This window comes from Ceratotherium simum, chromosome 3 (assembly GCF_057802395.1).
Source record: "Ceratotherium simum simum isolate JZ-2026a chromosome 3, ASM5780239v1, whole genome shotgun sequence".
In the NCBI taxonomy this organism is placed as follows: domain Eukaryota; kingdom Metazoa; phylum Chordata; class Mammalia; order Perissodactyla; family Rhinocerotidae; genus Ceratotherium; species Ceratotherium simum.
Genome location: NC_141902.1, coordinates 44,882,068 through 44,897,018, shown reverse-complemented (window position 1 = coordinate 44,897,018; position 14,951 = coordinate 44,882,068). Strand labels below are relative to the sequence as shown.

General features: G+C 40.0%; 2 protein-coding genes across 2 annotated transcripts in view; one reads left to right on the top strand and one right to left on the bottom strand.

The window, feature by feature from the left end:
* SHC4 (SHC adaptor protein 4) overlaps positions 1-14,951 on the top strand; it is a 124,689-nt gene that overhangs the window by 59,529 nt on the left and 50,209 nt on the right. Inside the window, exons 3-4 of the mRNA XM_004421552.3 lie at positions 4,458-4,521; positions 8,163-8,282. Coding sequence (XP_004421609.1) covers positions 4,458-4,521; positions 8,163-8,282 — 184 coding nt within the window. The remainder of the gene's footprint in view (positions 1-4,457; positions 4,522-8,162; positions 8,283-14,951) is intronic.
* Positions 12,451-14,310, bottom strand: EID1 (EP300 interacting inhibitor of differentiation 1). Its single transcript, XM_004421553.3, has one exon. The coding sequence runs from the start codon at positions 14,072-14,074 to the stop codon at positions 13,499-13,501; it is 576 nt and encodes a 191-aa protein (XP_004421610.1). The 5' UTR covers positions 14,075-14,310; the 3' UTR covers positions 12,451-13,498.

The window sequence follows — 14,951 nt, the reverse complement described above, 5'->3', positions numbered from 1 at the left end:
CAGAAGAAAGAGGATGCCTTCAAAGATCACCAAATAACCAGCCCCCAGCTGCCATTGATGCCCAGAAGTCAGATTTCCCAGAGGCTTCTTGGGAGTGAAAGAAACACGGATTACCCGTTTGTTTCTCTAAAACTCCTCCTGCCACACTCCTTAGGTCTATAAAACCCCCTGCTTTCTTCTCTTGTTAAGGCAGATTTGAGCAAACCCATGCTCCCACCTTCTCGTTTTGGCCAGTTCAAATAAACCTGTCTCTACCTCCAAGCACGGATGTCTCAGTGTTTGGCTTACTGTGCACATGAATTTGAGATTAAGAGGTTTGGTATTGGAACGATCAATACATTTCTTCCCCTAGTCCCCAGAGCCTGGGACTCCCTCCTCTTCATGCAGCTGGCAATGTGGTCCCTCCCTGGGCAAGGGTGGGTTTTGAAGTCAGACCTGGATTTACATTCTGTCTCTCCCACAGTCAGCTGCATTATTTGGAGGCAGTTATTTAAACTCTTTGAATTTTATTAGTTTTCTCATTTGTAAAATGTGGGTAAAATACCTACCTTGAAATGACATTGCTAAGACTAAATGAGATGATGAATGTAGGTGCTTAGTGCTGGGTCTGGCCATATAAATAGGAGCTGCTCCTTCATTACAACTTGGGCTCCCTGCTACAGCATTGTGTATGCTTCTGAAGGTAGGGATTTCTAATGTGAAAGTGTTGCTAACCTTGGTCAAGATTTTGTTTCTTTATGAAACTTTTGGGAATGGAAACACGAAAGTCTACCAAATAAACTGAAAAAAATAAATCTGGATTTAGTGGCTATAAAGGTGGAGGAGTTAAAGCCTACGCTGGGATGGGAGCAGAGAGAGAAAGAAAGATCTGTTATTATCTGTAACATGAACATTGTCCCAGCTCTTTGTGGGGGTTGGCAAGATAGAGAAAGGCTGTGTCACCTCTCCCCATTGGGACATTCTTAACATGCCCTCACATCTCCACAGCACATGAGCGAAACCTCTTCTGAGGAACTTACTTTGTGTTCTTTTGAATATTTTAAAAGATCATTCATCCAATCAACTGCACAATGAAAGTAAAATGTAATGCTATTTACATCTAAACATCAATAGAATCAAAAACAGGAAATAACAAACCACACCAAAAAAACCCCCACCTAAATCAAGTCACTGTTTATAAGCTCTTTCTATCTCACTGTTTATGCAAAACTAATTTTATGTAGCTGCTACCAATGTGTATATACCATTCCAAGTTCTACTTTTTCCCACTAATATATGTAGATTCCCCCCATATTTCTATAGTCTTCATATTTAACATTCCAAGCAGCAATATTTATATTGCTGTTTTATGTCTATGTCACAAGGTCTGGGTTGGTTTTTACTCTAAAATAAATGTTTCTTTTATATACATGCTCATTGCTATTTCAACACAAATTCTCTCTCCCTTGTCAAAAGCTCTGGGAATTTTATGACATTTGTCATCTTTTACCAAATTACTCTCTAGAAAGATTGTATTAATGCTAATCAAGGCTCCCAGCAGTGGACAAACATGCCTGAGGTGGAATTATTCTCATCTTGCCCAGTGCTGGATTTTGTAATTTTATTTTTTGCTAATTTAATGAGAGTGAAGTGAACATCTTATAGTTATTTTAATTTTCAATTTTAAAATTTTAGGGCCTGCCTGGTGGCACAAGCGGTTAAATGCACGTGCTCCGCTTTGGTGGCCCAGGGTTCACGGGTTCGGATCCCAGGCACGCATCAACACACTGCGTGTCACGCCATGCTGTGGCGGCGTCCCATATAAAGTGGGGGAGGATGGGCACAGATGTTAGCTCAGGGCAGATCTTCCTCACACACACACACACACACACACACACACACACACACACACAAAGTGATAAAATAAATAAATAAAATAAAGTTTTAATGAATGTGAACATTTTCCTGTTTTTTAAAACTGGTCTATCTCTATTTCCTTTGATGTGAATTATCTAATCCAGGGGTTAGCAAACCACAGCCCTCGGGCCAAATGTGTGCCAGCTGCCAGTTTTTAGAAATAAAGTTTTGTTGGAACACGGCAGTGCTCATTTGTTTACATATTGTCTACAGCTGCTTTTGAGCTAAATGGCAGAGTTGAGTAGTTGTGACAGCAAAGTCTAAAATATTTACTATCTGGCCCTTTACAGAAAGAGATTTCAGACTCTAATCTCATCTTTTAGCTCTTATTCACTCTTGCTCTACCACACTTTATGCTCCAGCAATATCAAAGTACTTGTAGTTCCCCTCATATCATGATAATTGATGTTTTGGTAGCTTTAAGCATGCACATCCCTCTGTCTGGAATTTCCAAACTCCACTCTGTCAGGAAGGTTCATCCATCCAAACTCTCCTTGAGAGGTGCTCATGCTCTCAAGTATTCCCTTTAATTTAAATTCACAACTTTACTTTTTGTTGGAAGTTATTGACAGTTGGTATGAGAAGCAGGAAAACAATGCCTGGGAAAGCACTTTGTAAAACTACAAGATGCTATATAAAAGTAACGACTTCAAACAATAACTGTTATTATACTTGGCAGCATCAATGCCCACCTTTGTTTCTATTTTTATTTCAAACCATTTACAGGGAGCTTTTTAGACCAAAGCACCCCAGTTGGCTCTCATGGAATAAAGGATCTGATAGTACCTTTCTTACAATACCTCTTTATTATATACCAACAACAGACTCTGGTGCCTGGACTAGTGATTTTGGCTGTACCAGAGGCCAGTTCGGATCAATTGTATGCGTCTCATCAATTACTGAATCATCATTAAGATAATTCAAAACATTAATCAAACAAACAAACAAAAGAGCCCAACCCTCTGTGTTATCCTTCTATTTGACTCCAGAGATGAAGGTTGGAATCCTAGAGAAACCATAAATTCAAAGTCCTGAGAAAATATGCTAAACCAAAAAGCCATTCTATCCTTTGGTTGCAAGTAATTATGCAAAAATCAGATGAGATACTACCTTGAAGAAGAGTTTCATTTATCCGGAAAAAAGGGAATCTGAACTAAAACACATGTTAGAAATCCAAAGTGATACCTAGAATCTTTGGGAATTCTACTTACCTTTCCAACATGTCTACTCGAAGAACATGAAGAACATTGCTCTGCACTACTATATATTTATTTTCTTTCTTTCTTTCTTTAATGGGTCTGCATTCCTGTCTCTGACTGCTCCTCCCTTCCTTTGGGAATCAAAAACATCTCATAGAAAATATTTTCATGAAATATATATAAAAACTGTAATGCAACATTGCGTGCGTGTGGGCGTGCGTGTGTGTGTGTTAATACAGTTTACTAATTTAAACAGTGATCACGGGAGATCCGAGAAAGAGCTTAGAGATTTCCATTTGCTTTGTGAAAAAGTTAATATATGTGTTGAAAGCCACAAGGTTCAGATTACGTCCAGTGAAAGCTTGGGCGGTTATGAATGCTGAGTCGCAGAGACGAAGCTCTTAGTTCTGACTGCCTTGCTGGAGAGGAGGGCGCCTGTTCCTTCACCACTTCCATTAAGGCGTAACTACTTCTATCACTGGTGCCTTTCTCTCAGGAAGTGCAATATATAGTAAGGGCAGAAAAATAAGCAAAGGAGGAAATTTGTTATTGATTTTCTTTTCTTCTGTGAGATTACATGAAAGCTCAATGGCTTGTAGCAGTAACTCAGTCAATAAGGTTCCATTTGAGGCCACCTTGAAGTTCAATTCTCTCCCTATCCTTTTAAACTTCCTCTAGTGTCGGGTTCTTTTGTATTTAATTGTCTTTGATGCTGAGATATATGAAGCTTTTTATTCATAACACCACAGAGAGGATTTTGCTAAAGGTAAAACAGTGAAGTATTCCCAGACAATAAAGTTCTGCCCCTCCTTTTTGGTGAAAATCAACAAGACAAAAAAACTAAAACTGGAAATCCAAGAGAAAAAAAGAGATGAAGAAAGTGAATAGTAGGGGCCGACCCAGTGGTCTAGCGGTTAAGTGCGAGTGCTCTGCTGCCCTGGCCCAGGTTCAGATCTGGGGTGCTCACCGAGGCACCGCTTGTCAGGCCATGCTGTGGCGGCGTCCCATATAAAGTGGAGGAAGATGGGTAGAGATGCTAGCCCAGGGCCAGTCTTCCTCAGCAAAAAGAGGAGGATAGGCATGGATGTTAGCTCAGGGCTGATCTTCCTCACCAAAAAAAAAAAAAAAATGTGAATATTAGAACTCCTTGTAAAGCAATTTTTCAGTATTAGAGTGTGTCCTAGGTTTGAACTGCAGGATGACTAAGGGCAGTGTTTGCTCCTGTAGGGGTGGGGGAAGGTCATTGATGTCAGACTCACCATGATGTGTGTACATTTTGGTCATAATACTTGCTAATGTTTATTGAGCGTGTACTGTGTGCTAGATAGCATGCTAAGTCTTTATATGGTTTCTGTTCTGTAGGGAAGCAATCAGTCGCCTGTGTGAAGCTGTCCCTGGGGCAAACGGAGCCATTAAGAAGCGAAAGGTAAATATTGGTGTGGTTTTCTTGTTGATGTTGCCCTAACTATGGGAGAGAGAACATCAAAAGAGTTGTTAGTTCATTCCACCAAAGGATCTAAGGTCCAGACTGGCCTTTATTAGTTGGCATGATATCAGAGCTGCACTCAAAGTTGTTCTCCTTCCTCAAATTTTTCTGACTCTGGGGCCAGCCCGGTGGCACAGTGGTTAAGTGCGCATGCTCCGCTGCGGCGGCCTGGGGTTCACAGGTTCGGATCCCGGGCGCGCGCTGACGCACTGCTTGCTGGCCTATGCTGTGGCGGCGTCCCATATAAAGTAGAAGAGGATGGGCACAGATGTTAGCCCGGGGTCAATCTTCCTCAAGAAAAAGAAAAAGGGGAGGATTGGCATCAGACGTTAGCTCAGGGCTAGTCCTCCTCACAAAAAAATAAAACAATTTTTTTCTGACTCACCTGACACTGTCTGAAATGGTGATGCCTAGAGCAACAGAGGGGACAAAGCATCTGGCCTTCAAGTCACAAACTCTAGATTCCAGATCTGGGACTTTACTTACCTTTGAGCATGGTGTCTCATTTCTCTGAGACACCGTTCTTGTTCCTATAAAGTTAAGTTCTTCAACCAGATGACCAGTCTGGTGCCTTCCAATTTCCATTTTATAATGTAAGTGTTCTGCATTTTAACACTTTAGACGTTTTAGACTTCTTGGCCTATTTTCAGTGGAAACCTGGGTGCTGGCAGAGGTGAGGTAATAACACATGGGTAGCAGGAGCTTTTCATGCTGAAAGAAAGCACAAGTTTTGATGTTAGATAGACTTGGATTTAAATTCTGCCTCGGCCACCTACTAACTGTGTGATCTTGGACTAGTCACTTTGCCTTTTGAGTCCTTGGTTTCCTCATCTGTAAAATGGGAGAAAATCGCACTTACTTTATACGGTTGTGTAAGAATTAAATGAAATGATGTCTACAAAGTGCCTAACAGTGTCTGGCATATATTAGGCTTTCAAGAATAATGGTAATTAGTATTATTGCTGCTAAGTTTTTAACCCTAGAACATTTAGTTGCTTTGAAATGTCCAAAGGGGAGATGCAAAAGTGCTGAAGAAAACTATATAAATCATGGAATTGTGAACTGTTTAAGAGGAAGGGAATTTTTAGAGCTCTTCCGCTTCAACCCTCTCACTTTGCCAGCTACTAAACCACGGCTCAAGAAGAGATGGGATTTGCCTTGAGTCACTAGGACGATGAAGGTCAGAGTCACCTGTAGAAGCCAGGTCTTTGGATTCCCAGCTTAGTGCTCTCTTTCCATACCACCTTGCCTCATTTTTTTTAATCATTCCTCATCATTTCGCATAGGGCTGAACCCAGGGTCACCCAGAATGACTCAGCTGAGCCACCTGGTGTGGAAAACTCTGACAAACGGCCTTTGAATTCTATTAGAACTCCCTATTACTGGTTTCTTTGATAGAATCCATGGCCCCAAAGGAGCTCCTAGCCTCCTCCTGCTTCTCATAACCTCTGCAAATAGAATGCTTCAACTGGATGATCCCAATACACAGGCTCGTTCATTTAAGACTTTCTCTTTTCAGGAGTAGGGAGTCCACACCCCAAAACAAAATAAAACGAAACAAACGAGGCTATCATTTTTCCAGAAAGTAACCTATAAAGAAAAAAATTTTTGAGTTAATTTCTATTGATAGGGCTGGCCCTGTGGCTTAGCGGTTAAGTGCGCGCTCCGCTGCTGGCAACCCAGGTTCGGATCCCGGGCGCGCACCGACGCACCGCTTCTCCGGCCATGCTGAGGCCGCATCCCACATACAGCAAGTAGAAGGATGTGCAGCTATGACATACAACTGTCTACTGGGGCTTTGGGGGGAAAAAATTAAAAAAAAAATTTCCATTGATAGCTAGCGTTTATTGACTACTGAATACATGCCAGGGACCCTTCTAAGCACTTTATATTTTTTATACTTTTTTTCTCCCCAATTTTTAAAATTGTGGAGCATACACCTAACATAAAATTTACCGTCTTAACTATTTTTCAGTGTACATTTCAGTGATATTAAGGACCTTCATTTTGTTATGCAATCATCACCACCATCCATTTCCAGAACTCTTTTGGTCTTATAAAACTGAAACACTATATCCATTAAACAATAATTACCCATTTCCCCCTCTCTCCAGCTCCTGACAACCACATTCTACTGTGTTTGTGTATCAAACTCTGCTTTATTGGAACAGGGAATATAGGCAATAGGAATCACACTTGGTCCACCATTCTACATTGTCTTTATGATTTTGACTATTCTAAGTACTTCATATAATTTGTCTGTTTGTGACTGGCTTATTTCACTTTGCATACTGTCCTCAAGATTCATCCAAGCTGTGGAAAAGAATTTCTTCCTTTTTAAGGCTCCTTAATATCCCATTGTATGTATATACCACATTTTGTTTATCCATTCATTCGTCGATGACACTTGGGTTGCTTCCACATTTTGGCTATTGCTATGAACATGGGTGTACAATATTGCTTAGAGGCCTTGCTTTCAATTCTTTTGTATATATAACAAGAAGTGGAATTGCTGGATCATTATGGTAATTCTATTTTTAATTTTTTGTGGAAATGCCATACTGTTTTCCATAGCAACTGTACCATTGTACAGTCCTACCAATAGTACACAAGGGTTTCAACTTCTCTACATCTTTATCAACACTTGTAATTTTCTGTGTTTTTTTTTTTTTTGGACTAGTTATAGGTCTGTCCAAATTTTCTATTTCTTCATGATTTAGTCTTGGTAGGTTTTGTGTTTCTACGAATTTGTCCATTTCATCTAGTAGTCCTATTTGTTGGCATGCAATTGTTCTCTTATAATCCTTTTTATTTCTGTTGAATCAGTAGCAGTGTTCCCACTTTCATTTCTGATCTTAGTAATTTGATTCTTCTCTCTCTTTTTCTTAGACCATCTAGCTAAAGGTTTGCCAATGTTGTTTATCTTTTTGAAGAACCAACTTTTGGTTTTGTTGATTTTCTCTATTGTTTTTTCTAGTTTCTATATTATTTATCTCTGCTCTAATAGTATTTCCTTCCTTCTGTAGCTTTGGGTTTAGTTTGTTCTTTTTTGAGTTCCTTAAGTTTAAAATTAAGTTCTTGATTTGAGATCTTTCTTCTTTTTTAATGTAAGCATTTATAGCTATAAATTCCCCCCCCCCCCTTAAGCACTGCTTACGCTGTGTCCCATAAATTTCGGTATATTTTTCATAATCATCACAAAAAATCTAGACAGCAATTTTTTCTCTCTTTTTTTTTTTTTTGACTTGTAGTGTTCAAAAGGACTTGAGAGTTCAGCTAGTCCAAACTCTCACAGGAATTCCTTTTATATAAAGCAACCCCTACTCCCAACACTTGGGGAGAAGGGAATGTATGAAAAAGTTCTGAGGGCTCAAATTTCACTACGTACTAAAGAATTTGCTGCATTCTAGTTTTTAAAAATGTTTTTATTTTTTAAAAAAAGTATTACATCTCATTTGCTTTATGTAAAGTAAAATAGAGAGGAAGAGTATGGGCTTTGACCCATTTTTAACATTTAAAAAACATTCATTCATTCTGTAATAAAATCCATAACTTAGAGTGTTGTTTTGTTATTTTTAAAGCCTCCAGTTAAGTTCCTATCAACAGTTCTTGGCAAAAGTAATCTTCAGTTTTCGGGAATGAATATAAAACTGACCATCTCAACGTGCAGCCTCACATTGATGAATCTTGACAACCAACAGGTAAGATCATGAATATCATGTATAGTTTAACATATCATCTATTTTTCTAGAGGAGCTTGGGCATAATAAAGAGAATAAAGTTTCAGAGTGTGTCTAAAACTTAATAAAGCACAAGGGAAAAAATCTGCCAAGCATTTATGCATAACAATAATTAGAACTACAGCATTACTAACCTATCACTGGAGCATTTAATTGCCTGCATACTTGCCCCTTCCTAATTGGCCTCGTATTAAGAACTAAGATGTAAAGAACATAGTGAATCCATTTGGCAACTCACATCCTTGAATCAGTCACTTATTACCCTCTGCTAACGCTCCCCAAAGGGAAAGCAAGTAACAGACTGTGTGTTCAGCTGGGGGTGCAGATGAAGGACAGAGGGGAAGAATTTTGTTAGGGTTAATGTCCCAGTTAACTGAAATTTAAGCAGAAAACATTTTCTTCCAACCCTTGAGGTTGAAAGGCTTTCTAAAATGTAATTATCTAAACATAATTTCTTATTCTTTGATGATTTATGATACCATGGTGTGCCTGAGTTTTCATCGTAAACCTTATTTCTGAAAGAACAGCACTGCTGAAGCAAATATAAAAGATATACAGGCGTTGGGCTAAATGTGTACTTAAACTAGGACAGTCTTTTTGACTTTTTAAACTAAATTCCATGTATCAGGTTATTTATGTGTGTTAGAGTCTAACTCTTCTTTGTCTAATATGTAGTGACTTGAGGTTCTTAATATTTAAGGTTTTAATGTATGGAGTGCTTTATTTTCTAAATTCAAAAGCAGAATAAAATATATTGCTTACACAGTAGTATAAAACACCATAGAGCAAAATGCTTAATATGAAACAGTTCAGAAGAGATTCCTGTCTAGTTGGGTCCTGGTTGGTCATCTCAGAGAGGTGATACCATTGGTATCATAATGGCAGGACTTTTGCTCTGTACTTGGAAGATGCAGCATCTCTGGGTAGAAAGTGAAACTCATTCAGTCTTTCAGGTGCTTTGCCCTCAAGACAGTTGTGGATGTAAAGTTTATTTTTAATTTTCACCCACGTGTGGTACCAGGGATGCTCAATGTTTTTAGTTATGAGACCTCACTGAGTATAGAAGCCCTTGAATCATCTCAGCATTTTGTAGGGGAGGAAGAATAGGCAAAGCTAGAGCCATCATGGTGACAGCCTTATGTGCAGAATCTAATGAGCATTTTTTTAAACGGCTCTTTCCATGGGGTGACTGAAGTGAATGAGGAATTTAGGAAGAAAAGGGTTGTGGTGTGTGTGGTAGGAGGCGTAGTTTATTCTCAGCATCCCTTTCCCCTCCACTACCCTTTTTGAGGCCACTGAAATTAGAGGTGGTATTGCCACAGACCCATAATCTTTCAGGCAGAAGAGAAGGAGGGACAGGGGGCATGAGTGGCTTCCACGACCAGTAGTTATAGCAATGAGGTACCTTTGGGAGTGACTCACATCTTTTCGGCACTAGTGTCATGGAATGGAGTTGTGTTCAGCCTGTTGCTGGAGTAGGGATCAAAGTTAGGATCTCATTAATCTCAGATCCAGGGGCTGACTTTTAAAAGTTATTTTGAACTATTCTGCAGGTGTGGGAGAAATGGCTTGATGGGGGAGAGAGGGGAGTGTGTAAAAAATGATGTGCCACTCTGATGCTTCAACTCAAGAAGCTTTATATGTCCCATCAAAACGGTAACTAGGCAGCAGAGAAATGACCTTATGGATGTAGCATGAGAAAGGGATTTATTAACTAAATTTTCCTTAAAGAAAGCTACCCTTTGAAGTTCTAAGATAAATACAAATAAATACTAATGCCTTTCCCCACCATTTAACTTTTAAGATATATTTTGGACTGAAAACATAAACAGGTTCAAGTTTATAGAAACATTCATGGATGACAGAGCATTTATAGGTCAGATGGTCACATTCATCTTCAGCCACTAAGAACAACATCAAAAACATAACCGTTCACTCCCAGAAAATGTCTCATAGAACCTCAGAGACACAAAATAAAATTAAACACGTAATGCTTGCGATTTTTAAAACTTACCATATTTTGGGATTGGAAAATACATTTTGGAAAAGCAAGTTACAGGGGTTTTTGTATATTCCTTGTTTTAAAAATTCAAGCAACAGACTTCCTTGACATACTTTAATATAGTATTTTAGGGTGTTAAGCAAAAATGTCAGAGTCTCAGTAGCTCCCACTTCCACTATTTCTTTATTCATTTCTACACTCCTACCACCAACTCTAATAGCTACTGAAATTGAGAAGGGTAATAAAGAGATAAAGAAGGTAAAAACAGGCAGAAAATAGAGACACCCTTCAGTCTCCATGAAGAGAAGCAGGCCATATCTACAGAGGCCTGGCAGGTGATGCAAACTGTCCAGGTACAAAAAAAACAACGGTGCAAGCACATTGATAAACACTGAGTGCCCCTGGGCCTCCGTGTTGGAGAGACAACACTGGGGAACACAGCAAACAGAATACTTTCCCTATGTAGAAGTGAATCAGATGCTTTTCCCATGTCACCATAAGTCAAGGGCTGCCAGATTTTCCACTTTTGAAAAAAAAAAAAAAAAAGATGGATATCTGGGAGTTTTGCTACTCTCTCTGGATTATGAGATGTTGGTCTCTAATTAAGAAATTAAAATTATAAGCATGAGCCAAACAAAATAGATCTGTGTCCTTAAGACAGCCAATGTGGGACATCTGATCTAAGCAAACATTTATAATACATATGGATGGATCCAGAAAGCTCTCCCCAAATCACACCACATACTCATATGCTTCTTTAAATTCCCTCTCCACTCCACGTCCTCGCCCTCTCCTCCACCTCACAAAATCAGGATCAGAATTAACTCCTTTCTTTAGTTCCAATTAAATGAAGATATACATATATGATATATGTATGATACCATATCTATCATATATGTAGATATGTATATCTTCATTTAATCCTCCTTTATAAGGTACATCCAGTTACCCGTATTTTCAGTTCAGGACGCTGAGGCAGAGAGATTAATTTATACACTTACAAAGCTAGTAAGTAGTGAAGCCCAGATTTGAACCAGGTAGGCTGGTTTCAGTCTGATAACTGTAAGGTTTAAAAGAAATACAAGTGATTTTACACCCCTAAATGGGGTGTTAAAATGTTACCATTCTCCACGTTCAGTAAATATTAACAAGTATTAATTTCAGTGGTCTCTCAGGTTACTGCCTATTTTTAAGACCAATAAACCAATCATCAGAGGAGCCAGTTGCAGAGTCCAGCTCTCTTTCCCCCGAATAAGCCTTCAAAACCAACAGGGAGTGGTTTTCTTTTCCACTCCTCTTGCTCCCTGCTCAGTCCCAGAGAGAAACAGAAGATTCACACCTCCCAGTTTGTAGACCTTAGTTTTTTTCTGAGCCTATTTCCTGGCATCTTTATCTGGAGGTAAATGCAACCGGTCGGTTCACTGTATACTGGCATCCTTTTTTTTCCTTCACATCACACACGCAATTCATTATCTATCCAGACTCTGACTTCAGCTACAAGTTCTCTGAAAATGCAATGAAGAAGTGAGACTTGGGAGAGGCAATAGGATTAAGATGTTTAAGTACCAACATTTTACCTCCTGTCTAATCTTTCCCCTATCTCTCTCTCCTTCTCCCCACCAAGCTAGTGTTTGATGATGATCATCCTTGTCAGTTCTGTATTTTACAGAAAAGAAACTCTCTCCCTACAAGACAGGATGACCGTTAACATAAATAAGGCTGAGCTGTCTTGTTGTATTGGATGTGGCCTTTACTACCATAACAAAGCAGGCACATCTGATACCTTTTGATTAATCATGATAAGACCCACTGATATACTCAGTTTTATTGGGCACAGCCCTCTGACATGATTCCTCTTCTCACAGAACTTCAGCATCTTAAAAAAATAACTATAGCAACATGCTCATTGATAGGGCAGGCTTTCCCAGGTTGGTAAATTCTCTTACAGGAATTCATTAAGTTTAATTTCCACAAATTAATCTACAGCAGGTATTTGAAGCTCGAGCACTTTCCCTTATAAATAGTGGTTAAATTTATATCATAAAGTGGTTGCAATACAATAAAATAGTATAATCCAATATAAAGCATTAGAGAAAGTATGTATGCAATGTTATTAGCCAAACAAAATACACAGAACAAGAAATTTTATTATCTTAAATGCTGGTGCATAACCAATAACAAGCTTAATTAGAGGAGGAGACAGAGGGAAACTTCAAATACTGAGGTGGATTTCCAGTCAGGTTTAAAACTTTTAAAGGTTGACAGCATAATTGTTCAGGTCTTTTTTAGATGTAGGGCTTTTCTTTTACTTGACAATTTTCACTTAACAGTTCTTAATTATGAAGTTCAACCCGTCTTTTGCCTGTACAGTTAAATGAAAAACAGAGAGCAAGTAAAACAGAAAATTTCTCTAGTATAGAAGGGTGTTAGAAATAGTTTGTTTTCTTTGTACTTGCACATACATTTTAAAGTCTAAATCTGAAACTTTATTAACATCTTAATTTTTGACTTTTAAAAATGGTTAAGACAATGAATTTTCTTGAATTATAGATCATAGTAGCTTTATAAATGATCAAGATATATGTACAAACAAAATTTCAGATGTTCTTGGAAACACATTTTAAGATATAGCACACGTGATACATATTTCTTTTTGGGATACTGAAGAATACTCAATTTATCTTCCACTAAAAATTTAGCCTTTGATAATTGTGGCTTGGACAGATCACAAAGTGGAATCTTCAAAGTTTTCTCAATAGGCTTTCAGTCCAAATAACTCAAACTCATCTTGTGTCCTACGTTGGATATATCAGTGGGCTCTTGCGCTGGCAGTTTGTCTTGGTCATGACTTATTCTTGCAAAACCATCCCTTACAGTGAAATATGAAAGATATTTTCCCCAATGCAAGGAAAATACTCTGGATCAGCAACAAAGTCAAAGCCATAGGTGTTTTCAGGACATTCTTGAAAACAGGTTTTAACAGTCCTAAGATTCTTCAACAATTTTCTTCCTTTTTCGCAACTGTACAGTCACTGTCCTATTCTATTCTGCAAAACAAGACTTTTTTTGAAGATCAAGTTTTTCATTGGCATGGAACTATCTGGAATGAACCCAAGAGACAGTGGAATGTTGGGTCTCTCCTCAAGTAGCTTCCTCCTCTTTTAACAGCATTTAACTACTCTCTATCGATAATCTCATCACAGCCGAGTTCTTCGGTCAGACGATTGACAACCATAAGTGAAAAAAGCTCTTCGATAAAAGCCAACTGATCAAACGGGGTCTTCTCATAATGCATCTGAAACCCGCCATCCAGGGCTGCTTCTCTTGCTCTGGATGTTCTCAGAAACATCTTGTTGGCTTCTTCGAGGGCCGCAGATACTCTGTAGCCGGCACCGCTCAGCTGCTCCTCTTCCGGATAGTCGTAGTCGTCCTCCCAGTCGTCAAATTCCTCGCCCTCGTCCTCGCTCTCGAAGTCGGGGCCCGCGACCTGGCCCGGCTGCTCCCCGGGGCTGGGCCGGTTAGCAAGGCCGCGCTCCCCCTCCGGCTCCGCCATTGGCTGGGCCGCCTCCTCCTCCATCGGGCCTTCCTCCTCGAGCTGCGGCGGGGCCCCGGGGCGGGCGGGGTTCGGGGACGGCTCCCGGCTCCCGCCGCCTACCTCCATCTGCGGAAGGTCACCCTCGCCAGGCATCACATCCATCTGCAGGTCATTGCTCTCTTCATACAGCTCGGACAGCTCGTTCATTTCCGACATCGCACCAGCAGCTCAACCTCTCGCACAGCGTTTTCAGCAAGATCGGAGCTACGCGGCCGTGCGGCTGTGCGCGTGCGCTAACGCCGTGCGCTTGCGTAACCTCGTGCGTCTGCGCGACCCCCCGCTTGGGGGGTCCCGCCTCCGGCCTGGCACCCTGATCTGGCGGGAGCTGGTTGCTGTTCTGTAGGGTGCGTCAGCGTGGCTCGGTGGTCTGGGTATCCATTGTGTCGAACTTCATGCCTAGAGACTGTAAATACTAGCCCGTTGCTTAGTCTCCGCCTCACTTAACCGTTCTGCTGATGCTGTAAACTTGAAGATACTCTACACAGCCTTTGTAACGACGCTTACCCAGCGTCCTCCTCCTCCTCCCCCCTTCCTCCCCCCGCCCTCCTCCTCTTCCCCCCGCTCCAGGCAATCGCATCTGCTCCAAGGTTTTCACTACCTGTTATCTATCTAGGAGCTAATGACTTACAAATCCACACCTCCAAATCACACAGTGTTCTCAACCACAGATCGACATGTTAAGAACTGATCCATTCACCTCTTCTATTTTCCTCATTAAAAAAAAGTTAAATTCACACATAAGCATATTATCTGTGTACGTTTTAAAGAAAATTATAGTGAAGAGATACGGGGTCCCATTTCTTTTCGCAGGAGGTAACTTTCTGCTGTTACCGATTTGGTGTGTATTCTTCAAATCCTGTTTCTTTGCGTTTACATAGATTTTTATGAATTCGTGTAAAAAGCTTATTTTTTGTGTGTGTGTTTTTACGTCTCATAACTGTCTTCAAGTTACAAAACAAAAACCCCTCAGCAATATCTTGAAGATTTAGCTTTGTTGGTATACAAAGATATATATTTTTTCATAGCGTTCCGT